This window comes from Canis lupus, chromosome 27 (assembly GCF_048164855.1).
Source record: "Canis lupus baileyi chromosome 27, mCanLup2.hap1, whole genome shotgun sequence".
NCBI lineage: Eukaryota > Metazoa > Chordata > Mammalia > Carnivora > Canidae > Canis > Canis lupus.
In genome coordinates, this window is record NC_132864.1 from 20,897,630 (window position 1) to 20,924,384 (window position 26,755).

Consider the following 26,755-nt stretch of genomic DNA (forward strand, 5'->3'; position numbering starts at 1 on the left):
GGCATAGATAACTGGACTAGCCAACTAAGCACCCTTAAGAGCTCCCAGAAAGCATCATAGAGACCACCACATACAATTACCAAACGTAGGCAAGGAACCTCTGACTCTAGGGTTCCTTACCATGTTCCAGCCTGAACGTTTCTTTAGTTTCTGGCCAAGGAAAAATGGTTTACTCCCAAAGTGCCCCTGCTGCCCTAGCCAAACAAATGTCCACAGCTATTCACAATAGCCACAAGGAGGACACAACCCAATCATCCACTGATGGACAGATAAACCCACACGATGGAATCCAATTCAGCCATAAAAAGGAATGAAGTACTCATATGATGCTATGAATGGATGAACTTTGAAGATATTATGCTAAGTGAAAAAAGCCAGACAAGGAAGGTCACAGATTGTATAATTTCATCTATGTGAAATACCCAGAATAGAAGAAAAATGTAGCCACAGAAAACTGATTAATGCTTGCCAGGGGATGGAGGGCAGGGAAATTGGGATTGATGATAACAAGTAGGTAGGAACACACCTCATTCTATCGTGGTCACAGATGTTGTGTTTTTCATAAATTAACAGTTTGTAGCAACCCTGTGTCAAGCAAGTCTACCAGCCCCATTTTTCCACAGCATTTGCTCACTTGGGGGTCTTTGTGTCACATTTTGGTGATTCTCACAATATTTCAAACACTTTCATTATCGTTATATTTGTTATGGGGATCTGTGATTAGTAATCTTTGATATTACTACTGTAATTGTTTTGGGGTGCCACAAAACATGCCCATATAAGATGGCAAACTTTTTAAAAAGATTTTATTTATTTATTCATGAGTCATCGAGAGAGGCAGAGACATAGGCAGAGGGAGAAGCAGGCTCCCTCCAGGGAGCCTGATATGGGACTTGATCCTAGGACCTCCGGATCACAACGTGAGCCAAAGGCAGATGCTAAACGATTGAGCCACCCAGGTGTCCTAAGATGGCAAACTTAATTGGTAAATGTGTGTGTTCTGATTGCTCTACCAACAGCTGTTATCCTGTGTCTTGTCCTCTCCTCAGAGCTCCCCATTCCCTAAGACACAACAATGTTGACATTAAACCAGTTAATAACCTTACAGTGGCCTCCAAGTGCTCAAGTAGAAGGAAGAGTTGCATATCTCATCATTTTAAATCAAAAGCTAAAAATTATTAAGCTTAGTGAGGAAGGAACGTCAAAAACTGACAAAGGCTGAAAGTTGGGCCTCCTGCACCAACCATCTGCCTAGTTGTGGATACAAAGGAAAAGATCTTGAAGGATGTGACAAGTGCTACTCCAGGGAACACAGAAATGATAAGGAAAGAAAACAGCCTAATTGCTGATCTGGAGAAAGTGTGAGTGATCTGGAGGGAAGCTCAAACCTGGTGCAACACTACCCTAATCCAAAGCCTAACCCAGAGCAAGGCCCTAACTCCCTTCAGTTCTGTGGAGGCTGAGAGAGGTGAGGAGGCTGCAGAAGAAACATCTGAGGCTAGCAGAGGTTGGCTCATGAGGTTTAAGGAAACAAGCCATCTCCATAACACAGAAGTGCAAGGTGAAGCAGCAGGTGCTCATGGAGTAGCTGCAGCAAGTTCTGCAGAAGATCCAGTTAAGATCATTCATGAAGGTGGTCACACTAAATAATAATTTTTTAAAAAGATTTTATTTATTTGAGAGAGAAAGAAAGGGAGACAGAGACAGACAAGTGGAAGGGACAGAGGGAGGGGAAGAGAGAGAATCCCAAGTAGACTTCATGCTGAGCATGGAGCCCAACGCAGGGCTGATCCCAGGACCTGATCATGACCTGAGACATTTAACCAACCGCACCACTCAGGTGCCCCCTAAACAATGATTTTCAATGTAGATGAAACAAGCCTACACTGGAAGAAAATGCCATCTAGGACTTTCATAGCTAGAGAGAAGTCAGTGCCTGGCTTCAGAGCTTCCAAGGACAGGCTGACTCTTGTGAGCGGCTTATGAGGCTGGTATCTCTGAGTGGAAGCCAGTGGCTCACTTACCATTCTGAAAGTCCCAGGGCCCTAAAGCAGTATGCTAACTCTACTCTGCCCATGCTCTGTAAATGGAACAACAAAGCCCGGATGTCAGCACATGTATTTACAACAAGACTGCCTGAATAATTCAAGCCAGCTGTTGAGACTTGCTACTTAGAAAAAAAAGATAACTTTCAAACTATTACTGCTCATTGACAATGTACCTGGTCACCTAAGAGCTCTAATGAAGTGGAGATGTACAACAAGATAAAGTTATTTTCATGCCTGCTAACATAACATCCATTCTGCAGCCCATGGGGCAAGGAGTAATTTCAACTTTCAAGTCTTATTATTTAGGAAATACATTTTGTGGGGCACCTGGGTCCTCAGTCAGTTGAGCGTCTGGAGTCTTGATCTTGGCTCGAGCCTTGATCTCACAGTCATGAGTTCAAGCCCCATCCTGGGCTCCATGCTGGGCATGGAGCCAACTAAGAAAGAAAAGAAAGATGGGCCAGGTGGGGGGGGGGGGGAGGAAGGGAGGAAGAGAGGGAGGAAGGAAGGAAGAGAGGAGTAAGGGAGGAAAAAAAGAAATACATTTTCTAAGGCTATAGCTGCTGTAGACAGTGATTCCTCGGATAGATCTAGGAAAAAAAATATCAAAAACCTTCTGCAAGGAATTCGCCATTCTAGATGCCATCAAGAACATTTGCAGTTCATGTGAAGAGGTCAAAATATCAAGAAGTTGATTCTTGTTGCTAGAACTCCTGAAAAAACTTGAATTGATGAGAGGAGTTGATTTTCACGGATGAGCAAAGAAGGTGGTTCCTTGAGATGGAATCTACTCCTGGTAAGAATGCCGTGAGGACTGTTGATATAACAACAAAGCATTCAGAATGTTCCATACACTTAGTCAATCAAGCAGCAGCAGGGTTTGAGAGGATGGACTCCAATTTTGAAAAAAGTTCTACTGTGGGTAAAATGCTATCAAACACCATCACTTGCTACTAAAAAAAAAAAATCATTCTTGAAAGGATGAGTCAATCAATGCAGCAAACTCCATCACTGCCTTATTTTAAGAAACTGCCACGGCCTCCCCAGCCTTCAGTGACCACCAGCCTGATCAGTTAGCAGCCATCAGCATAGAGGCAAGACCCTCCACCAGCAAAAAGATAATGCCTCCCTGAAAGCTTAGATGATGGTTAGCATTTTTTTTTAAGATTTTATTTATTTATTCATGAGAAAAACAGATAGAGAGGCAGAGACACAGGCAGAGGGAGAGGCAGGCTCCCCAGAAGGAGCCCGACATGGGATTCGATTCCAGGACCCTGGAACCACGACCTGAGCCAAAGGCAGATGCTCAACCACTGAGCCACCCAGGTGTCCCGATGGTTAGCATTTTTTAGTAATAAAGGATTTTTTAATTAAGATATTCACATTGCTCTTTTAGACATAATGCTATTGTACACTTAACAGACTATAGTATAAACTAACTTTTATGTGCACTGGGAAACCCAAAAAATCATTTGACCCATTTTATTGTGATATTCACTTTATTGCAACAGTCTGGAACTGAACCCGCAGTATCTCCAAGGTGTGCCTGTGCAAGGTATTTGTGTGTTTTGTGGTTGTGATGATGGCTAGAATTAAATAAATGTTCTAGAATTAGATAAGGGTGATGGCTGGGCAACATGAAGCATATACCAAAAGCCATTCCATTGCAGACTGTAAAGTAGTCCATGTGGTGAGTTTTATGTTATGTGAATTTTACTTCAATTTTTAAAAACCTAAAGAAGTAACAGCTGGAGTGGCTATATTAATATCAGAGAAAATAGTTTTCAGAGCAAGGATAAAGTTCCAGGAATGAATAGTAACTTATAGTACATGAAGCAAAAACTGATGGATCTGTAAGGAGAATGGGACAAATCCACAATGACAGCTGTAGCTATCAACACTCCTCTCTGTGTAATCAATATAAGACAATTTGAGAGAGAATCAACAAGGATATAGAGGGTCTCAACAATATTATCAACCAATTGGATCTAAATGATGGCTATATGACTGCACCTGTCAACAGCAGAATACACATTCTTTTCAAGGACACATGTTATGTTCACCAAGAGGGAAGATATTCTGGGTCATAAAATAAACCTTTAAGCACTTTAAAATAGTTGAAACCATACAAAATGTGCTCATGGACCCTAAATGAATTAAACCAGAAAATAACCACAACACTCAGGAATTAAAAAACACTCATCTAAAGAACGCAGGCAAAAAAATAAAAAATAAAAAAAAATTAAATAAATAAATAAAGAACACAGGTATCAAACAGGAAGAAATGGAAGAAATGAAAATATAACATCAAAATTTGTGGGATGCAGTTAAAGTAGTTAAAGTAGTCCTTCAAGGGAAATCTGTGGTGATAAACACTAAGAAAAAGAGAAAGGTCTCAAATCAACAATCTAAACATCTATCTTAAGAAAACAGAAAAAGAAGAGCAAAATAAACCCAAAGCAGAAGGGAATAATAATGAAAACAAAAAACAATCAAATTGGAACGCCTAGGTGGCTCAGCAGTTGAGCGTCTGCCTTCAGCTCAGGGCATGATCCTGGATTCCCGGGATCAAGTCCCGCATTGCTATCCCCCACTCCCCCCACCCGCTACCGCGGGGAGCCTGTTTCTCCCTCTGCCTATGTCTCTGTGTCTCTCATGAATAACTAAATTTAAAAAAAAATCAAATTGAAAAAATAAAACAGAAAATAAATGAAGCCTAAATCTGGTTTTCTGAAAAGAAGAATAAAATTGATAAACCTCTAGCCAGACTGGCAGAGAATCAAAGAGAAAAGAATACGTATTACCAACATCAGGGATGAAGGATCCTGCAGACAGTGAAAGGATAGTAAGGGAATACCATGAGCAACTCTGGGCATGTAAATTCAACAATTCAGATAAAATGTACCAATTCCTTAAAAGCCACAAACTGCTAAAATTCACCCAAGAACAAACTTTTAAAATTGAATTTTTAGTTTAAAAACTTCCATGTGTGGGAATCCCTGGGTGGCTCAGCAGTTTAGCGCCTGCCTTCAGCCCAGGGCCTGATTCTGGAGACCTGGGATCGAGTCCCACGTCGGGCTCCCTGCATGGAGCCTGCTTCTTCCTCTGCCTGTGTCTCTGCCTCTCTCTCTCCTCTGTGTCTTTCATGAATAAATAAATAAAATCTTTAAAAAATTAAAAATAAATAAATAAATAAAAACTTCCATGTGCAAAAAAAAAGCAATAACAATCTCGAGGTCTGGATAGTTTTACTGCTCAATTCTACCAGCATTTAACACATGTAAAGATGATATAACGCCAATTGTGTGTGTACTATGTCTTCCAGAAAACAGAAGTGGAGGGAGTGCTTCCCAACTCGTTTAATGAGGCCCTGATACTGAAACTGAACAAAGATGGTACAAGAAATGAAACTATAGGCAACATCCTTCATGAACAGACTCAAAATCCTTAACAAAATATTAATGGATTAAATCTAGCAATATATGAAGAGAATAATATTGCTTTTAGGATTTATCACAAAGCACTTTTGTCTAAGCCAGATAAAGGTAAAAATACAAAAAGTGACATCTAAACTTGTTCTGCCTCCTGGGCTGCCTGGGTGGCTCAGTCGGTTGAGTGTCCGACTCTTGGTTTTGGCTCAGGTCATGATCTCAGGGTTGTGAGAGTCAGCCCTGCATGAGGCTCTGTACTCGGTGTGGAGTCTGCTTGGGCTTCTCTCCCTCCCTCTCCCTCTGCCCCTCCTCCAGCTCTCTTATGTGCTCTCTTTATCTCTTGCCCTCTCTTGCCCTCTCCCTCTCTCTCTCTCTCAAACAAATATCATCTTTAAAAATGAAACTAAAATAAAATAAACTTGCTCTGCCACCTATTAATAAAAACAAAGCCCCTGGATTCCCTACTTGACTGATGAGTTCTTTTTCATACCTATTTGCCTCATTGCTTGAGTCCAAGCCACTCAATCCTACCTAAGCACCATCCTAGTGCCTTTGGGGCTGAGCTCACAGAGAAACATTCATGACTACGTCTGAGTGGCATGATACTATGACTAAGAGGTGCACAGGAAAGGGGAAATTCACCATTGCCTGTGACCCCAGATTCTGGAATTCTGGAATGGAACTAACACAGGACAGAATATGGAGGTGGTGGCTGCAAAATTTGGGTCAGAGACTTGTCAGGAGTCTGTGGGCCTGGCTATCTCTTGTCTATACCTGGTAGTTTCCAAATCTAGATACAGACTCTTCTTGAGACTATTTTTTTCAGCCAGAATAAGGAGTGGCCTCATTCTCTCTGTTCCAGAGAGTAGAGTCAAAGGCTAGAAGTCATCAGAGAACAGATCAAACTCAACAGAAGGAGATTAATTCTAACCATTATAACTTGCCCAGATCAAAGGGTTGCCTTGTGAAAGAACTTGAATAGACATTTTTCCAAAGAAGAAATAGAAATGGCCAATATGCACATGAAAAGATGCCTAATATCATTAGTCACTAGGGCACTATAAATCAAAACCACAATGATACCACTTCATACCCAGTAGGATAGCTACAATTAAAAAAAAAAAATTTTTTTAATTTAAGAAAATAGGAGATATAGGCAAGGATGTAGGGAAATTGGAACCCTGGTACATTACCAGTGGAAATATAAAATGGTGCAGCCACTGTGGAACATAGTATAGCAGTTCCTCAAAAAATTAAACATGGAGGGGTGCCTGGGTGGCACAGTCACTTTGAGTATCTGACTCTTGGTTTCAGCTCGGGTCATGATCTCAGGGTCGTGAGGTCAAGCCTGACATTGGGCTGTGTGCTCAGCAGGTGTCTGCTAGAGATTCTCCCTCTGCCCATCCCCCCTACACTAGTACATGTGTGCACATGCTCTCTCTTGAAAATAATATTTTTTAAAAATCAAACAGACACTCATGATATGACCCAGCAATTCCACTCCTAGACATATACCCAAAAGAATTCAAAGCAGGGACTCAAACAGATACTTGTACATCAATGTTTATAAGCAGCATTATTCACCATAGTCAAAGGCTGGAAATGACTCGAGTATCTATCAACAGATGACTGGATACACAAAATGTGTGTGGTCTATGCCTACAATGGAATATTAGTCAACCATTAAAAAGGAATGAAGCATTGACACAACTTGGATGAACCTTAGAAATACAGTGCTAAGCAAAAGAAGCCAGACACAAAAGGCACATGGTGTACAACTCAACTTCTATGAGATACTTCAAATAGTCAAATTCATATAGATAGGAAATGGAGGTGACCCTGCAGCTGGGGAGAGTTACTACTTAATCAGTACAGAATTCCTATCTGGGACGATAAAAAGGTTCAGCAGATAGATAGCGATGATGGTTGCACAATGCTATGAATGTTATTTCATGCCACTGAGCTGCATACTTTAAAAAGGTTATAATGGTAAATTTGTGGGATATATACTTACCACCATAAAAAAGATTTTTTTTTAAAGGCTGCCTTGGGAGATAGTGCTCACCCCAAATCACCACGCCAAAGCTGGACACTGGCTAAGAGGTAAGCCTAGCCAACCTCTTAAGGGTCCTCCTACCTTGAGAGGATACAATTTTCAAGCAATTAGATACCACAGTTCTTTCAATCACAATAAGCTTAAGGGAAGTTCAGGAGCTATGAGGCCCAACCCCATAACTGTTATCCAACTTAGCGTTGTGATGAGCACATGGTTTAAAGACTAAAGCCTGCCAGGCACTGATGGGAAGTGAGTCATCTGTGGGCGAATTCAAAGATCCAGACCTAGTATCAGAATCTTGTTCACTTACGTCACCTGCAGCCCAGCAGGTGTGCCATTATCCCATCGAAGGCTTCTATGGGTTTCTTCTTCTCACACCTTGCTCACACACATTGGGAGCTCAGTTAGATTCACTGAATAAATGAATGATACAACCAAAGATGGAACCTCTGGAAGGCTGAGATACCCTAACCTCCCCCTCCCATGCCCATCTATTGGAGGGAATGCTGTTAAGTACTTGCCATGTGCCAAGCACCTTGCTCAACAATTTAATGCATGATTCCATTGTAATCAGCATAACAATCCTAATAACCATGATCCTAATTTTAAAAGCAAGGAAACTAAAGCTCAGAAAGGAGAGCTCATTTCCCCCAGTTACTTAGCTAGTTTATCTTGAACTCAGACTGGAATCCAAGCAATCTTATGGTGGACCCCAAGGCTTGCACTAGGTTATACTGCTTTAAGGATCCACAAAAATTCCTAAAGACTCAATTATTATTTCTGAGTCTTCATCTCACTTTTCTACTGGTCCAAGCAAACTCAGGACAATGGCTGCCTAGTAACCCCTAGTAACAATCTCAGTCTTTACCAAGAACAAGATTTCTATTATGGAAAAATAGACAAATCATCTCAATGGCCAAAAGCAGCACTATCCAGCTGAAATACACAGTGAGCCACCTGTGTAATTTAAAACTTTCTAGTAGCCTCCAGAAAAAGAATAATAAGATACAGGTGAAAGTAATTTTAACAGATTTCATTTAACCCAATCTGTCCAAAATATCATGGCAGCATGTTGTCAATATAAAACATTATTAATAAGATATTTTATATTCTCTTCTTCATGCTAAAGGTTCAGAACTTGGTGTGTATTTTATACCAATGACACATTTCAGTCAGAAGTCACCACATTTCAACTGGTCAAGAGCCAAGGTGGCAAGTGGTTGCCATACTGGACATCCTGAATCTGTTTCCTTCTCTTTGTCTCATCCTTACTTGCCTCTGTGGATGCCCTACTTTGTCTCCATTGGTTCTATTTTTCTCCCCAATAGCTTTCACCTATAAAAGTCACTATCAGAGACACCTGGGTGGCTCAGTGGTTGAGCATCTGCCTTCGGCTCAGGTTGTGATCCTGGGATCCTGGGATCGAGGCTCTGCACAGGGAGCCCACTTCTTCCTCTGCCTATGTCTCTGCCCCTCTCTCTGTATCTCTCATGAATAAAAATCTTTAAAAATAATAATAAAATAAATAAAAGTCACCATGAAATGAAAGTATCTGAGAGTATTGCACCATGATGATTTTCACTAACCTGATAGCTATCACCTCTGACCACCTCAGCATGATCGCCTGCACCTCCCCTTTGCCTTCTATTCACTCTTCCGTTCTTCTCTTCCAGGCCACGCCACCTTTGGGGAGCCCACAGCAGAACAGTAAACCTCTTCTCAGCCTCCAGTTTGGGTCAAATCAGTGACTCTAAACCTTAGTAAACTCACTTGTGAAACAGCAACCTGCCCACTGGAGAGATGTTGCAAGGGTCATGGAAACCCTACAGACAGTTATTCTCTGCTTTGACTTTCTCCTCCCCATTCTTTGGCTTCTCCGTCCTCCGTCCCAGCTGCCATGTGTCCCTTGTCTTCTTCAGCTTCTGAACACCTCCCCACTCCCCAGCTCCAAAGCAGCACTCTGGGGGCGAGGAGGAAGGCCAGGTCCCAACAGTTGGAGCCCAGTGGGTGGGAGCCCAGAAAATGACTGATACTCTGGGGGAGGAAGAAGACTCCCCAGTTTTCTGCCCATTGGAGGAAGAAGGATACCAAGCTCCCTAACAGAATCCAATCCAAATACCCAGGGGGGAGAGAGAACCCTTCAGAAATAACTTCTGCCACTGACTCGGAGTTGTGAGACCACCCCTCTCCCCATATCTTTATAAGAATAAGAAGAAGGACGAGGCTTAGGTCTTTACAGGCTGGTCACTTTGTATGGAAAACCAAGTACTCCTCTTATATCTACAAGTCCCTAGGTCCTTCTCAACTAGAAACAGGAAAGATGAGATTCTAACCTGAGGCAGCTGCCTCCTTAACCTTGAGCTCTCAGTCATCAAAACATAGGCAACCAAAAGATAAACCATAAATTCAGGGGCACCTGGGTGGCTCAGTTGGTGAGGCATCTGACTCTTGGTTTTAGCTTGCCTTCTGGTCTCATGGGTCGGGAGACCAAGCCCCACATCAGGCTCCACACTCAGTGGGAGCCTGCTTAAGATTCTCTCTCCCTCCCCCTTTGCCTTTCCTTCCCTCTTCTGCTCGTGCGCTCTCTCTTTCCTTCTCAAATAAGTGAATTTATTTATTTTAAATAAATAAAAATAAGTAGATAAATCTTTTAAAAAAAAAAAAAAAAAGCCTGAACTTACACTGAGGAAAGGGGAAAACAGGCCCTTTTCACATGCGTGGTGAAGGGTAATCTGGCAAAACCTATCATAAGTCCTGAAACTTTGCATACCCTGGGATTTAGCAATTCCCCTGGAATTAAAGGACAGTTACAAATCACAAGAATGTCTACTAAGGTATTATTTATAATGTTAAGTCTCTAGCCTTCCTCAGAGCTGTAGGTTCGAATATTCAACTATCCACTTGACAAACGGAACGTGTCCAAACCAGACTTGTCTGTCAAGCTCAACCTATTCCACCTCCAGTTCTCACATTTCAAATAAAGACACCACCATTCACTCAGTTCGTTTTTTTTTTCTTTTTCACTCAGTTCTTAAGCCAAACACCTAGAAGTAATCCTCCATCCTTTATTTTCCCTATATCTGATTTGTGAGCACCTCCTGTGCACCTGACCTTCTGAATCCAGCCACCTGCCCCATTCCCCCAACCAGCATAACAGTCACTTCTGGCTTTGGTTTTTCCATGATCTCCCAAATTGTCTCTCTGCTCCCATTCTTACCCTCTATGGTCTATTCTCCCTGCAGCAACCAGAAGGACCTTCTAAAAACATAAATCAGTCACCTCCTTGTTCACACTTAGAACAAAATCCAAGTATCGTATCAAAGCCCTCTATGACCAGGACTCTGCTTCTGCCTCCCTTGTGTCCCTCACCCCTTCCCTACCCACCCACTCCACTCCAACCACAGTGGTCTCCTTGCTGTTCTAATAACATGCCAAGTTCATTCCCACCCAAGAAATTTGCATCTGCTGCTTCCTCTGCCTAGTGCATTCCAAAGATATGTTTTGGCTTGCTTGAGGGTACCTTTGCTGATCATTCCATGACCCTCCCTCTTTCCCATGCTATTTTGGTTTTATTTTGGATTTTGGGTTCTTCCCATAGCTGCAGTACATTGTTACATTAAATTGTTCATTGGCCCCCAGTGAACCACACTTCCTAGATTACATACCCTTAGATAGTAATTTCTACATTGACTCTGTGCTTATCCATTTGCTTTGGCAAATGGGACATTGGCAAACATTACGGAAGCCAAGGCCTAAGAGGGGCTGTGCAATGGGGCTTGTTCTCTTGGAACACTGATGCTTCCACCAGGTAAGAAATCTGGCTGTCCCACTGGAAAGGCCATGTGGAGGAAAACCAAGGTACCCTAACCAACCACCAGCCACGTGAGCAAGGCCATCTTGGACCATCCAGCCCAGCTGAGCCATCCGATGATGACAACCACATGAGTGACCCAGGCAACATCAGCAGAACTAGATCATCACCCTACAGATCAGAGACCAGCAAACTAGCTGTAACCTGCAGGCCAAAACTGACCCACTGCCTGTTTTTGTAAGGGGCAAAACCTAAGAATAGTTTTTACATTTTTAAATGTCAAAAAAAATCAATAGGAAAATAATGTCTCTCTGGCATGTGAAAATTATATCAAATTTGAATTTCAGGATCCATAAATAAAGCTGCATTGGAAAACGTTCATTTGTGGAGATAGTTCGTCCACGGCTGCTGCACAGTACAACAGCAGAGCTCAGTGGCTGTGATGGAAGCTGTGTAACCCACGAAGCCTAAACTATTCACTACCTGCCCCTTTACAGAAAAAGTTTGCTGGCCCCTGCTGCAGGGCTATCAGACTAACCTTTAAACAACGTTTTATCGTAGTCACTCCAAAACCTTTGAAGACTTCAATCTCCTTCCTCAAAGGAATGAAATTTGGTCAGTCTGACTCCCTTGTCCTTAGTCAGATCTCAAGAGTCTGTGACCTAAATTCATTTTCTATGACATTCTTCCAGTATTCTCCATTCTGGACCAACTGGTCTCGAGGCTGCCCCATGAAGGCATGAATGGACACGATATGCCTTCATCTGGTTGGCTGTTCTTGCCGAGCAGGTTCTACCAACCTGCTGTGATCTCAACCTTCCCCATCCTTCTCTCCACTCAGGGTCCCCAGGTCCCCAACCAAGAAAGCTACCCTAACTGCTTTGCCAAATGTTTCCCTGGGTGTATTCTATGGAACATCAGTCCCAAGGGATATCCTTGGAGAAAGGAAACGCAGCAGACTCTATCCTCTCTTGGAGTCACCAGACACACATACCTGATAGAGTAAAGGCTCTGAGAAGTCTGTTTCCCCTTGTTTATTTAACTCAACCTTTCCCAGACGTTTGAACCAAGGAATTCATTTTGTTTACAGAGTACTTGTTAATTACCAGCATCTAATACAGTCCATGGATTTCAAGTACTTGTTGGAAGAATAAAAAATGCCAAGAGAAAAAAAAAATGCCAAGAGCCCACAGAACTAGGGTTCCACAGAACATATTTTGGAAATGCTGCTCAAACTCTTCCCTTTCTCCCTCAGATCTGAGCTGTTCCTTCCATGTTATCTACCCCACACCACGTAATGCTAATCATATCATCATCTGAACTATCATTTATTTGGCCCCTGAGGGCTGTGCTACACATAGTCCTAGAACTTTGAAAATATCTTCTCTTTTAATCCTCATAACCACCAAAGTAGGTAATGCTATTTTTTTCTTGCCATTTTGCCAAAAAATTAAACCATGGGTCCAGAAAACTTAAATCACTAGCCCAAGATAAAGTAGAAAAACTACAATTTAAAACTTTATTGGTCTAACTCCAAAGCTCATGATCTTTCTTCTCTCCCAGAATACCTCCTGGTAACATGCCAAGGCCAATGTTACTGGCTATCCACCCAATATCCCTTCGTGATTTCGTCCATGCCAGCAGAACCCTGATTTTGTATGGAGTGGCAACAGATCAACTGAGGCAATGGACCACGACTCATATAAACCACTCACGATGGTGTTCTCGCTTCCCCACCTCCCAGCCTTGCAGCTGGGACTAGCCATCTGACTGAGTCTGGCCGAGAAGACATAATTAAACATCATCTGCGGGGTAGGTAACTGCAGGTATCCTGGGGAAGTGATATAAAGACATGATGAACCCTTTATCCCTGCACACGCCTCACCTGGGTGTGATGGCTAAAGCTTCAAGAGCCATCTTGCAACCATAAGAAAGAGGCCATTGAGAACTCAAAGAGACATCGGCCCTGATGTTATTAACTTACTTGAGCCAACTCAAGCAGCCATATACCTCCAGACTTCTTGCTCCATGAGAAAAAGCAGCCACTGTTCACTTGAACACTGTGGTTGGATTTTCCAGTTCATGCGGCTTGAACACATTCCTCATGGACCCACATGCTGCCCTCCCATATTATTTGCTGTTTGGACTTGATCATTATTTCACATGTATATTATTAGCCTTGTCTCCCTAATCATGCAGGACACTTCGGGAAGGCTCACTCCACGCTGTATATTTTTGTTCCCATAGGGTCATATGCATGCTACTAAATTGTGCCTATTATTACGGTTTTCAGGGATGGTCTGTTCAATTCACCACTTACTTTAGTGTTTGTGAGCAGGAAGTGCTCACCATCAAATAGCAGAAATACACCATCTACCTCCTAATAGGTGGGTATTTCTCAGAGTGTCGATGTGAAAGCATGCATCAGAAACACCTGGACTGTTTCTTAAATGCAGATTTCTGGGCCTTCCCCCCCCTCTCCGCGCCCCCCCCCCCCCCAGTCCCATCTGAATTAGAACCTCTGGGGTAAGAGGCTGAGAATGTGCATTTTAAATAAGCTCCCTCAGGGTTCTGGTGAAGGTTTGGGGGAATAAAGGACCTCTGTCTGGTCCAACACCTGGGAGAGGCTCCTAGGGACCTGGCTGTACCTGGAGTCACCACCCTTCCTCAGTGGCCCCACCCTTGCCCCAGGGACCTGAGAAGCACAGACTGGCCTGAATGCTGGAGACCCTTCCCTATGCAATATGGGGAAAGTGATTGTGAGGTTGCTCTGTGGCATCCTGGGACCAGGAAACTAACAATCAGATGCACTCTGAGTAATTGCTACCTTTTTCAACTCCATCCCCTGGTTTTCAAAGAAAACCACTGTGCAGGGAAGAAGCCACAGGGACCAGGGTCCACTGTGACCATCACCATCACTCAAGGAGCTATCAGAGGATGAAGCATGCTTTGAAAAGAGGTAAAGAAAATTGAAGGAACTTAGTGATACCAGAACTAGCACTTGGGACTCCTGGCACAAAGGACCAGAAGACGACTTTTCGGGTTACTTATTTATTCACTGCCTGCAGCTCTGAACAGAATCTTACCTTGAGCACTGCTCACACACACAATAGAAGGCTGGGCCAGGGCATCCCACACTTTTTCTTCCAGCAACAAAGTCCTAGCCTAGACTATTCTCCCGAAGCTCTGAGAAAGAAAATACCTGGCCTCCCAACTGAATTTCCACTCCTCTGATATCTCTTGACACTTATTTTATTTCATTTCTGAGGATCATCTTCCCAGATGACAGGTGCACACAGACATGTATTCTAAGGTAGCAAACAGCATATTACACGCACACACACTCCACTTTCAAATCGATGACCTTTCCTGTGTGCTGACAACCAGCTGAAGTTAAAATCATGGAAAGGGAAAAAAAAAAAAAAAGATTTTAAAGTGAATCAGAGAGGGGGGCTTATCCTAGGCCAGAACAGGGCTCAAAGATTCATCAGGGACAGAAGAGTTCAGGCCTTAGACACTCATGGGCTGTAAAGAGGGAACCTCCCAGCACTGCACATGCCCACTTCACCAGAGGGAGAACTTTCCTTTGCTCCCAGCCCCACAGCCACCACCCTCAGCAAATGCCAGCTAATGGGAGTTCCCAAATTTAATCAAGCTATGTGTACAGCTGGTTTGAGGGAGAAGTGAGTGGAACCCTTCAGATGTCTCCAACAACGTGGATGCCCAATGATTACGTGCACGCCAGACATTTTCTAAGGCTCTGGAAACCTTCCTCCTTTGACCAAATGGCCTTGGGAAGAAATAATTTCTATCATCTTCGTTCAGAGTAACTTTGAATCCAACTCCATCCCCCCAAACTGCTTCAAACTCCCCCTCAAGTTCCGTGGGAGACAACATTACAACTCGACAGAGGTAACTCCTCCTCCGACCCCTCTCCTGAACCGTCCCACCAAGATTCAAGAGTATTTTCCCACACCACTCGGGTGTGCTGATCCAGGCATATTTTATGTTCTTTTTATGCGTTTCAGGCCTGCAACAGTTCCCTGCATCAAATGATTTGATTGGAAATGGGGAGCTCAATGGGATTTTTTTCTTTCTTTTTTGCTTTTTTCTTTTTTTCCTTTTTTTTTTTTTCTTCTTGCCTCCTGACATGTATACCACTGAAATAAAACAAAAACAAAAACAAAAACAAAAAGCAAAATCCAAGGGGCAAAATCGGGGCTGGGAAGGAGGCCGAGAGCAGAAGAGGTCTATATTTATAGGCAGCCCCATTCCGCGAGCAAAAACCACCTTTTGACCACCTGCAGAATGCGCAAGGTCACGTGGGTTCTCTGCAGCGCCTTGATGTCTTACCCAGCACACAAGCCCCCGTGGCATAGAAACAAATCCACAAGCGGAAAAAAGAGAGAACTCACTCCTCGGAAAGGAAGCGAATGATAATAACAGCCGCAAGAATAATAATACAGAAGGAATCACAATTACTACTACTACTACCACCACCCAGCCAAGCGTAGACGACAGCGGTACAGTAAAGGGACATCCAGTGCAGGCTTTGCAAAGAGGATAAATCACAGAAAATCAAATCGTGCCCACCTTGCTGCCCTTCCACACCCTCCTGCCCTCCCCCCCCCCCCCCAACCAACAGAATCCAAGGAAAGGGGGTGGTGGGGAGCAGGGAGAGGTAAGGAAAGATTGCTTTTTTTCCATAGGCAACACCTACCTCCAGGGTCCGGATCTCTTTTTGTGTGAGGTCGTTGGAGGTGGCACATTTGGTCCTAAGCCCTTCCAGGTTGGAGATGCTCAGGTCTATCATGTTTTGGACCAACTCGCACTGCTGTAAGGCTTTTTGCAAACTCAGAGGCTGCTGCTCCTCGCTTTTCGTCATGTTTTCCTCATCCATCGCTTGCTCGGCAAGCCCCCTTCCCCTCCTCCTCCTCCCAGAGAGAAAAAAGGGGGGGGGGGAGTAGAGGTAGTCTACCCCCTACGCTCTCCAACCACTGCGACTTCTCAACAATGTCTCATGTAGAAGAAACCCAACATCTCACACAGGGTTGAGGGGGTGGGGTGGGAGGAGGGGACGAGAGCCAAAATTTATTATTTTATTTTGGGGTATCAGGCAGACTCCATTAGAATGTCTCCTCTCTCTCTGAGTCTCTGGTCCCTGAAAAGGAGAGATGCTGTTTCTCAGAAGCAAACCAGGTGATGTGATGCTGTCTGTACACTTAGGGAGGAGGAGGAGGAGGAGGAGGAGGAGGAGGAGGAGGAGGAGGAGGAGGAGGAGGAGGAGGAGGAGGAGGAGGAAAAAGAGGAGGAGGGGGGAAGAGGAGGAGGAGGAGAGGAGGAGGCGAAGGAAAACAGCGCTCACTCTTTACACACCGGCTCCGTGAAGGACAAATGTATATATTTTTGGCTGGCTGGCTTTTATGTCAAAAAAATTCTGCTTTGCCCCCCTCCCAGTTGCAGTGACACGGCATTGTCCGCCGTTTGGGGTGCTTTAGCGCGTCCTCAAGATGCGGTCTGCATGGCTCGCGCGGCTGCGGCGGCGACTGCGGCTGGCTGCTGTCTCCTCCTCGCGCTGCTGCTGCTGCTGCTGCTGCCGCCGCCGGGCTCCGGGGGTGACGGCTGCTGCATTCGCTCCTGCCTCGCTCCGCACCGACATCTTGCCTGTCAATCAAAGCGCGGGCGGGGGGGGGAGCGCCGGCGAGGGATGGAGAGCGAGCGAGGGACCTGCGGGGAGCGGGTTGGTGGAGCGGCGCCGTGCGCGCAGCCGCCCCGGCCCGGCGCGCCAGGGACCCGCCGGAGGAGGCGGCCGCGGCGCGCGCAGGCTCGCGCACCTGCCCGCGGAGGAGCCGGCTCGGGCTGCGGCTGCGGCTGCGGCTGCGGCTCCGGCGCGGCCCGGGGCCCGGGGCCCGGGGCTCGGGCGCGGGGGGCGGGGACGGGCTTCGCGGGGCCGCGGAGCTCGCGTGGCGGAGTGCAGTTACTACCGGGCGTGCGTGCGTGCGAGCCCGCGGGCGGGGGGCCTGCGGGGAGAGCGCCCGGGCGCGGGGGCTGGGCGCGGGCGGGGGGCGGGGGCGGGGGCGGGGGCCACTACTACGGCACGCTCTCGCGAGACGAGGCCGGAGGACCGCTCAGCAGGTGCGCTCGGGCTGGGAGCAGGTGTGCACCCAACTTTCAGCCCCTTAGTGCGTGCTGGAGAAGCGGCCGCGTGAACCTGGGCACGTCCTCTCTGGCTCTCTGGCTCGGGGCGTGTGTGTGTAAAACGAAACAAACCTGATCATCTTCCCTGAGCCCTGTGTGTGTGCGCATCTGTTTGTCTTTTTGTTCGTTTGTTCTTTCTTGTTACTGGGGAAAAGAAAACAAACATGATCATCTTCCATGAGCTGTGGGAAGCTGCCTCCCAGAGTGCGTGCGTGTGCGTGTGCGTGTGCGTTCGTTTGTCCTTTCTTGCTACTGGGGAAGAGTAATGCAAACCTGATCGTCTTCCATGAGCTCTAGGAAGCTGCCACCCCTAGAATTGGTACCCTGGCCTGCAGTTACCTTGACGGGTAGCTTTCCATTCGGACGGCGAAAGGGGCTTTGCCTTAATCTGATTGTTACCAGGTCCTATGTACGATCTGAGCCCAGCCTACCTAAACGACCTTACACCAGCAAACTCTGGCCCCAGAGCTAGGAATGGTTATTATATTTTTAAGTGGTTGGGGGGGAAAAATCAAAAGATTTTGTGACGTGAAAATTATAAGAAATTCTAATTTCAGTGTCCATAAATAAAGTTTTATTGGACCACTGCCACCTATTCGTTTTATGTCTGCATTTACTGCTGTGTTTTAACAGCAGAAGTGAGTAGTTGCAATAGGCACTGTATGACTTGTAAAGCCTAAAATACGTGCTATCGAGTCCTTTCCAGGAAAGTCTGCCCACCCCTGACTAAATCAGCAAACATATTCTTGCCTCAGTTCTTTGCTCTCCATATCACCTCTGTGCAGACCACATTTCCCTCTAATTCTCCCCTGGTTGGTTCCTTGTCACTTGGTGTCGACTCAAATATCATCCCAGAGAGGCTTCATCTTCCTGATGGTCATCTTAACTACTAGTACTCCCAACACATTGCTCAAAAGATGTATTTAGGATAATTAGCAAAAGGCTCCTCTTTCTCCAGGTAAACAGAGCTCCATGGCAGGCAACTGGGTTTATAGAGCAGAGTGACTCAGAACACATGGTACAATATGTATCCCTTAGAGGAAGCCACTTGAGAAGTAGAGAGAATGACAGTGATGGAAACTTTTTTTTTTTTTTTTTTTTTTTGGACTGTGGGCCATGAGGTTTTATGGCTCATACAGAGCTGACTCAGCATTTTCAAAATCCATCTGTGGATGAGGTGCTCAAGCAAGTTCTCTGTGTCCTCATTCTTTTGGACTGTGAAGTTCCTGGATTCCAATTCTCTGATAAAATTATCTTTTCCTCTATTTTCCCCTTCTTTTGCTTTGTTTCTCTTGAACATATTAATCATGATTTATTTTAACACCTTGGTTTTATTCCCTCTATTTTCCCCTTCTTTTGCTTTGTTTCTCTTGAACATATTAATCATGATTTATTTTAACACCTTGGTTTTATTCCAGTACTTCAGTCACCTGCAGAGTCTGTTTCTATTGCCTGTTTTTCTATTTGTTTTCAGGGATTTGGTCCTGTCTCTTGGCAGGCCTTGTAATTTTTATTGAATGCATATAACATCTGTGTATGAAAAATATATATATAAAGTCTCCAGGTAATATCTAACTCTGGGGAGGCCTCGCCCTTTCTCTGCATGCAGGTGGCAGGGGTACTAAGCATCTTAATCCAATCAGGGGCTGAGCTGGGTAGAGGCTGGGTTGCAGTTTTAATAAGAGACCATCTGACTTTGGCTCCCCCCTCTAAGGCTCTGCCTTTCAGAGAGTCCAACTGAGAACTTCAGATGTTCACCGAGGCACCTCCCCCTGGTCCTGTGCTCTAATTCTGTAGCCATAACATGGCAAGACTGCTGGACACTCTGCTCTGTTTTTCAGGGGCTTTCTGTTTGGCTTCTAGCCCCTTGGCCTGCACTGCTTCAGAATTTACCAAATATCTTAAGGGGGAAAATGCCAACATCAAGCTCACTTTTCTATCCCTCCCTTCTCTCTAGGATAGTCTCTCCAGTCCTAAGACACTGCTGAAATTCTGCTGGTTTCTCTGTCCCCCAGCAGCAGTATCCTTGCCCAGGAAAACTCTAGATTTCTAAGTGTCCAAAATTGCAAATGCCCCAGGGAAAAAGTGGCTGCAGTTTGTCAACTCACCTCAACATTGTTTCAGAATTTTGGCCCCTCTAGTTCTGGTTGATTCAGCAGCTTTCTGAATGCCTTTAAGTAGATGATGATGATGATGATGGTGATGATGGTGATGATGATGATGATGATTTGATTTGGCTTTTCTAGTTGTTCTCAGAGGAAACAGACATTTAAAAAATTAGCCCATAGTTCGGAAGTCATCAACTGGCAGGGTTGTAAGCAAGCACACAAAGGCATTGTTTGCCCCCACCCCCGCATAACCACTACCACATCTTTTCAATTAATTGCTATAGTGGATATTTGTTATGCTTTGCATCCAGCCCCCTTTGAATACCTTTCCTATGTTTGGAAAATACCTACATTATGAGTCACATCTCTCCATAAGAGAAGCCAAAGCACTCCTCCAGAACCTTCCTTCGCAAGCAAGTTTCATGTGATCTGGGCTCTACCATTACACATGTCACATGAGATTTATACTTGGAAGTGAGCAACAAAGAGGAGTCTATCTGATAGTAAGCACAGCAGCCAATGCACCTGCTTCCAGGTGGACCGCCCCTGTGTAAGCATGGGGTCTGTGCCGAGAGGCATGGCATGGTATTCACAGGAGTGTCCGATTGTGCAGTTTGAGCATCATTCCCAGCTGTACAGTCTGAAACTAGCACTCTTGTCCTCCTGGAGATTCTACAGACTTTCTAACCACCTGTCTTAGTCTGCCTTGGCTAACCTAACAAAATACCATTGATGGATGGCTTAAACAAGAGAAATTTATTTTTCTCACAGTTCTGGAGGCTGGAGATGTTGGTGCCAGCATATTTGGGTTCTGGTGAGAGCCCTCTTTCTGAATGTCAGAGGGCATCTTCTTGATGTGTCTTCACATGGCAGGCATGACTCACATGGCTTCCTTTTCTTATAAGGCCATTCATTGCCTTTTGAATTAGAGCCTACCCTTTGGCTTCACCTAACCCTAATTACCTCCTAAGCATTGTAAAGGTACATTAAGGGGGTTAGGGCTTAAACATATGAATGTGGACGGGACCCATTTCAGTCCATAGTACCACCCTGTAAAAGCACTTTTACTTGACCCACCTGGAGTACATTGTGTCTCTGCCACAAAGGACCCTAACTGATATTCTTACCAACAATTCTGAAATCAGGAGACACTACCAAAAATGGAGATTTCTGGCATTTCTGGGAAAACAGGAAGATCTGGCTTCATTGGCAACAATTGGCTAGATTTGAGAGACAGCTGTCCCTTTCAGATGGGACACAGGCTCTCCAGTTCCCCAGGGCCCCCACCTAACACCCTTCATTGATTATTTAGATTTGCTGCCCCTGGTACAACTTAAGGTAGTTTGCACCTCAGATCAATAGAAATCTCACCAATCACCAGCTTGGAGAACTGGAGCTGACTGCTCAGCGTTGTGCTGTGGTTGTTGGGACTTTGTTCTGGAAACTGCATAGCACTCTGGATGCTCCATGTCTCACAGTGCCTTTATCAATGGTGGGAATAAATTATTCTTACTGGGCTATGGAATGAGCTGAGCTTGGAAATATCACATCAGATCCTACAGCTTTTAGTTTCAACTATAAGAACAGTCTCATATTAGAAATCCAGTCCAGGGGATCCCTGGGTGGCGCAGCGGTTTGGCGCCTGCCTTTGGCCCAGGGCGCGATCCTGGAGACCCGGGATCGAATCCCACGTCGGGCTCCCGGTGCATGGAGCCTGCTTCTCCCTCTGCCAGTGTCTCTGCCTCTCTCTCCCTCTCTCTGTGTGACTATCATAAATAAATAAATATTAAAAAAAAAAAAAAAAAAAAAAAAAAAAAGAAATCCAGTCCAATCAAAATTCTACTCTTATATGCAGTTTAATACCTCTCCCCCACCCACTCTGGTCTGACCCACAGATGGCTCAGGAATCTGCATGGAGACTAGGGCAGGTGTGTCCTCTCCTGCCCCTTCCTGGGTTGCCTTGCTGAAGTATGGGAGAAGAGGAACAAGCAGAAAGGGACCCTTTGCTGAGAACAGGTATAGTTCTCTCAAGTGTCACATGCCCCCCACCCCCTGCCATGTGCTGGCAAGCGCTCACGTGTATTTTTTACATGAGGCGCACTGGGGAAATGTTTGGAGAACTCTGTGGGAACTTTGTAGGGATTCAGTGCACATGCTGGGTGACTTCCTGCACTCCTCTTTTCCATTCATACCCCAGGAAGTACCCCCAAATTCTTTTTCTGAGGTTCTGGGTGAGTCTTTTCAGGATGACTCAGACCTACATACATAGTCTGGCCCGTGGGAAATAGGATGCACCTTTGCCCTCTGCCCTCATTTCTTGCTCCGCTGTCATGGGCAGCCCATGTGCTGGCAGGGAGATGCCAGCCACACCCCGTCTTGGTGCCCCCAGTCTTACAAGTGATTCTTCTTTGAGCTCTCCTCTCTTGGCTTGGCGATCAGAGGGGAGAAGAAAATTCCCTACAAAGACCTGTCAGAGAAACGTCCTTTGCGGAGAATCTGACCTTGTTTTATATAGGCTGGAGGCTGATGGTTATTGATGGTCAAGGGACCAATCTGACTGCCTCTGGACAGGAGGAAGTGTGGTTGCCCATTGCCCTCAGCTTTGAAGCTTCAGGTGAAGTTCTGGGTCAACAGGAAAAAAATCCCATCCCACATTTTGTTATATTAGTGATAAGCTGTCCCCGATATTTTCTAAGTTGCATTGTGAATAGGGACCCAAATGGGAAAGTGGCACATTAGGAAGTAGCAGGGTGGCCAATGCTCCTGGAACTGAACAAAACTAACACTGACTTCTCCTTGAAGGGTTTGACATACTGCTTTCCCAGGGCATTTTCCCCCCTTTTCCCTTTTTTCTACTGATTCTTTGGAGGGGGCGTGGGGGTGGAGCGGGGGGTGGGGGGAGGTGGGCAGCAATCTCAGAATGCCAGCCCTCAGGACACAACCAAGTTCTCCTTAGCTGCAAGGGGACTATTATTATTCTGTTCTAACTCATTGATCCCCAAAACATAAATGGCTTTATTTTTTTTTTAATTTTTTTTATTTATTTATGATAGTCACAGAGAGAGAGAGAGAGGCAGAGACACAGGCAGAGGGAGAAGCAGGCTCCATGCACCGGGAGCCCGACGTGGGATTCGATCCCGGGTCTCCAGGATCGTGCCCCGGGCCAAAGGCAGGCGCCAAACCGCTGCGCCACCCAGGGATCCCCATAAATGGCTTTAAAAAAATACCTTTGATGAGTGCAGACAGAATGCTCCTATCTTTAACCTTGTGAAGTCTTTCCAACATCAGAAAACTGACTTTTTCTAGAGTTCTTTCCCTTTTGGCCTTTTGCCTCTTTGTCTCTTAATTTTCCAGTGCAAACAAAGCAACCAGATCACTCTCTTGATGGCCAGATAACTTGAGCTCACAGTAGTGGACAATTTAGTCCAGTGATTTATGCTAGCTTTACAAATTAGGCACTCAACAATGCATTGTGAATTTTCAGACAGCACCCTCAGGATGGGAGAGGATGTGTACTGTGGCACTTGCCGACCACTTAGAACACAGTGAAGGAGTATCATTGACAATTACCTGAAAGTGATGCCATCGACCAAACTTGCTTACTTTTTACACCATCTTGTCTGCGAAGCTCTGCATTTTCCTAAAGGGTGAATCTGAAGCAAGCAGGTGCTCTGCTCAGGTACCAGGGGTCGCAGCTTGGGGGCAGAACACAGTCTGGATTTAGGACATGCCCCTCTCCTCCCAGGTCTGGGCACCTGATGAAGGAAACAACCTGCATGGCATCCATCTGCAGCAGCCCTGGTGAAGTTCCTGATTCTTTTGTTTTGTTTTTATTGTGGTAAAGTATACATAACCTAAAATTTACCGTGGGTGACGTTTATGACACTCAGCGCTGTACAACCATCATCACAACTCTGTACTTCCAGAATGTTTTCATCACCCCAGAGGAAAGTCCCATATGCATTTAGCAGTCACTCAGCATTCCCTCCTTTTTCCGGGCCTCTGGCAATCACAATTCTATTTTTTGTCTCTACAGATTTCCTATTCTAGATATTTCAGAGAAGTGGGATCTTACAGTATCAGACCTCCTATGTCTGGCTTCTTTGCATAATGTTTAGGTTCATCCATGTTGTAATCTGGATCAGTAGTTCATTCCTTTTTACAGCTGAGTAATATTCCATCATACGGATAGACTGCATTGTTTGCCTGTTCATCTGTTGGTGCATATTTGGGTTTTTGCACCTTTTGGCTATTGTGAGTAGCACTTCTGTGAACATTTGTGTACCAGTTGTTTGAACACCTGTCATCCATTCTGTTGGGCATATGAGAATCCCTTGGAGATGAATTTGGTTCCAGACCACCATGATAAATATAGCAAATATTATAATAATGCAGGTCAAATGAATTTTTTGGTTTCCCAATGCATATAAAAGTTACCTTTACATTGGATTGCAGTTTATTAAGTATGCAATAGCATTATGTCTAAAAAAAAGCAATGTACATAGCTTCATTTAAAAATACTTTATTGGGTCACCTGGGTGGCTCAGTGGTTAAGCATCTGCCTTCTGCACAGGGTGTGATCCTGGGGACCTAGGATTGAATCCCGCTATTGGGCTCCCTGCAGGGAGCCTGCTTCTCCCTCTGCCTATGTCTCTGCCTCTCTCATGAATAAATAAATAAAATCTTAAAAATAATAATAAAATAAAAAATAAATGAAATAAAAATACTTTATTCCTGGGGCACCTTAGCAGCTCAGTTGGTTAAGCATCTGACTCTTGGTCTCAGCTCAGATTATGATCTCATGAGTCATGTGATCAAACCCACATCAGGACCGTGCTCAGCAGGGAATCTGCTTAAAGATTATCTCCCCCTGCCCTTCTCCCCCACTTCCGCATGTGCACACATGCTCCTTCTCTATCCCAAATAAATAAATAAATCTTTAAAAAATACTTTATTGCAAAAAATGCTAACCATTATCTGAGCTTTCAGTGAGGTGTAATCACTGATCACAGATCACCATAACAAATATAATAATAATGAAAAAGTTTGAAATGTTGCAAGAATTACCCAAATGCAGTGTGGAGACATTGAGCGAAAGTGTTATTGTGCTGTATGAGATTAGGGGAGAGCTGGTCCCTCCAAAGGAAAGGGGGAAATGCTATTGTCAGAAGAGGGGATGGATGTTGGACAGACCAAAACAACAGTCATATTCCACTGTCCTTGAGGGAGTCATGGTCTAAGGGGGGAAACCCATGCAAGTGCATCCTATAACTATTCTATGCTCTGGGAATAAAGGAGAGGAGTCCTTTACCCTATACAAGGGAGGTCTCTTGGAAGGTTCTGTTGAGGACGTGATTCTGAAAGCTTTGATTAAACAACACGGAGGGACTGGTTGTGCCAAAGCACAGCACCCCGAAATCACTGGTGATTACAGACAACTGCAAGAAACATGTTTGTCACAATCAAAATACTAAAACCATTAGCCTTGCCTTGAGAAGGCTTTTGCTGGTGGATGGGATGTGGCACTGCCAGACTTCCCTCTAATGGTTTACTGGATGTGGGGCCTTCAATGGTAAAACCGGGACAATCCAAGGCAAAGTGGGACAATTTGGTCCTATAGTGAAGTCCCCGACTCTCGAGCACCTGTTAGTGTGCTCAGAGTTGAGATTAGTGCTATGGGGGTATCTGTTATGTGAGGATGATCCCTCTATTGAAACAAAACAAGCTCACAAATGTTCACAGCAGCACTATTCACAACAGCCAAAAGGTGGAAAACACCCAACAAACCATCATCTAATGAGTGGGTAAACAAAATGTGGCATATCCATACAATGGGATTGTATTCAGCTGTAAATAGGAATGAGGCACTGAGGCATGTTACAACATGGATGAACTTGAAAACATTATGCAAAGGGAAAGAAGCCAGACACAAAAGGCCACGGCCTGAACGATTCCATTGATAAGAAATATCCAGAATAGGCAAATCCATAGAGAAGCAGGTTGGTGGTTGTGAGGGGGCTGGAGAAGGGGATTCACAGGTATGGGTTTTCTCTTTGAGGTAATGAGAAAGTTCTAGAACTGGACAGAGGTGATGGGTGCACAACACCATGAATGTGCTTAATGCCACTGAATTGAACATGTTAAAATGATAAATTTTATGGAAAGTGTATTTTACCACAATAATAATTTTTTTAAAAAAGAAGAAAAAGAATCCCTGCTTCCCAAAAGGTGTAAAAATCAGGTGATCTAAAAGGCAGCCCACAAGACCAAATTTGGCCTGCAGACGAGTTTCACTTGGCTGCATGGAGGTTTTTTATAAAAAGTCTTTAATTTAATAAATAAATAAATAAATAAATAAATAAATAGTCTTTAATTTGTGGCTAACGCTTCTAAAATGGGATATTTTACATACAAAAATTCTGATGAGCAATTTAGTTGGAAAAATCCAAAACCCAGGCCCCACTTGAGCTCCGTCTGCCCCCAGCAGCATCATGAGGAAGGCAGAACAGCTACTCAGCTTTGGAGCTGAGCTTCTCGGATCCTCTTCTGCCTTCTTTCCCCTGGGATCCTTATCTGCTCTATCTGCTTGGTCCCAGGGGCGCTAAAGTGCAGATTTCCAATACTTTCACAAAACAATTAGAAGAGAGGCAGATAATCAAATATGGAAATCAGGCAATCGATATGGTGATTTCCATTTTCATTCATCCATCAATGAGCTGTCAGTGGATTCATTTCCCCAAAAGTGTTACACACGACTTTCAAAAAGGTGAGGAAATTTCCCCTTAAAGCAATGATTTGTAACCTTCGCTGCACACGGGAATCACCTGGGAAACTTAAAAATGTTGGTGCCTGCACCCCCCGCCTCCCCCCCAAAAAAAATTCGGTCTGGGGTGTGATCCCGGCAGGGAGTTTCAGAAGCTCCCCGGGGAATTCTGATATGGAGCCAAAGTTGAGAAGTACTGTTTTACATCTTCCTTTTAGAGAATTGCACCTTTTCTAGCCTCAGATGTCACAGATCAAACTACACATGCGTTGAGAATCTTTAAAGCTTTGACTTTAAAGTAAATATCTTTTGTTGTTCTGGATAGCTACCCCTACAAACA

At 44.6% G+C, this 26,755-nt stretch overlaps 1 protein-coding gene and 1 long non-coding RNA gene across 23 annotated transcripts in view; one reads left to right on the plus strand and one right to left on the minus strand.

Moving 5' to 3' along the window:
- Window positions 1-26,755, minus strand: part of KSR2 (kinase suppressor of ras 2) — a 446,504-nt gene that overhangs the window by 390,361 nt on the left and 29,388 nt on the right. For 18 of the 22 annotated variants that reach the window (XR_012019279.1, XM_072802706.1, XM_072802707.1 and 15 more), the window contains 5 exons: window positions 23,223-23,407; window positions 21,024-21,133; window positions 19,653-19,786; window positions 17,617-17,688; window positions 16,067-17,073 (listed from right to left, as the gene is read on the minus strand). Coding sequence is in view for 21 of the 22 variants with exons in the window: in XM_072802706.1 (XP_072658807.1) it covers window positions 16,067-16,246 (180 nt within the window). In the remaining variant the exon portion in view is untranslated. Of the gene's footprint in view, window positions 1-16,066; window positions 17,074-17,616; window positions 17,689-19,652; window positions 19,796-21,023; window positions 21,134-23,222; window positions 23,408-26,755 lie in introns of all 22 variants that reach the window. The other 4 variants (XM_072802690.1, XM_072802691.1, XM_072802692.1 and 1 more) reach the window with 4 other exon arrangements.
- The window catches only part of LOC140619389 (uncharacterized), a 32,697-nt gene continuing 22,402 nt past the window's right edge, over window positions 16,461-26,755 (plus strand). Inside the window, exon 1 of the long non-coding RNA XR_012019281.1 lies at window positions 16,461-16,545. This is a non-coding gene — a long non-coding RNA (uncharacterized lncRNA). The remainder of the gene's footprint in view (window positions 16,546-26,755) is intronic.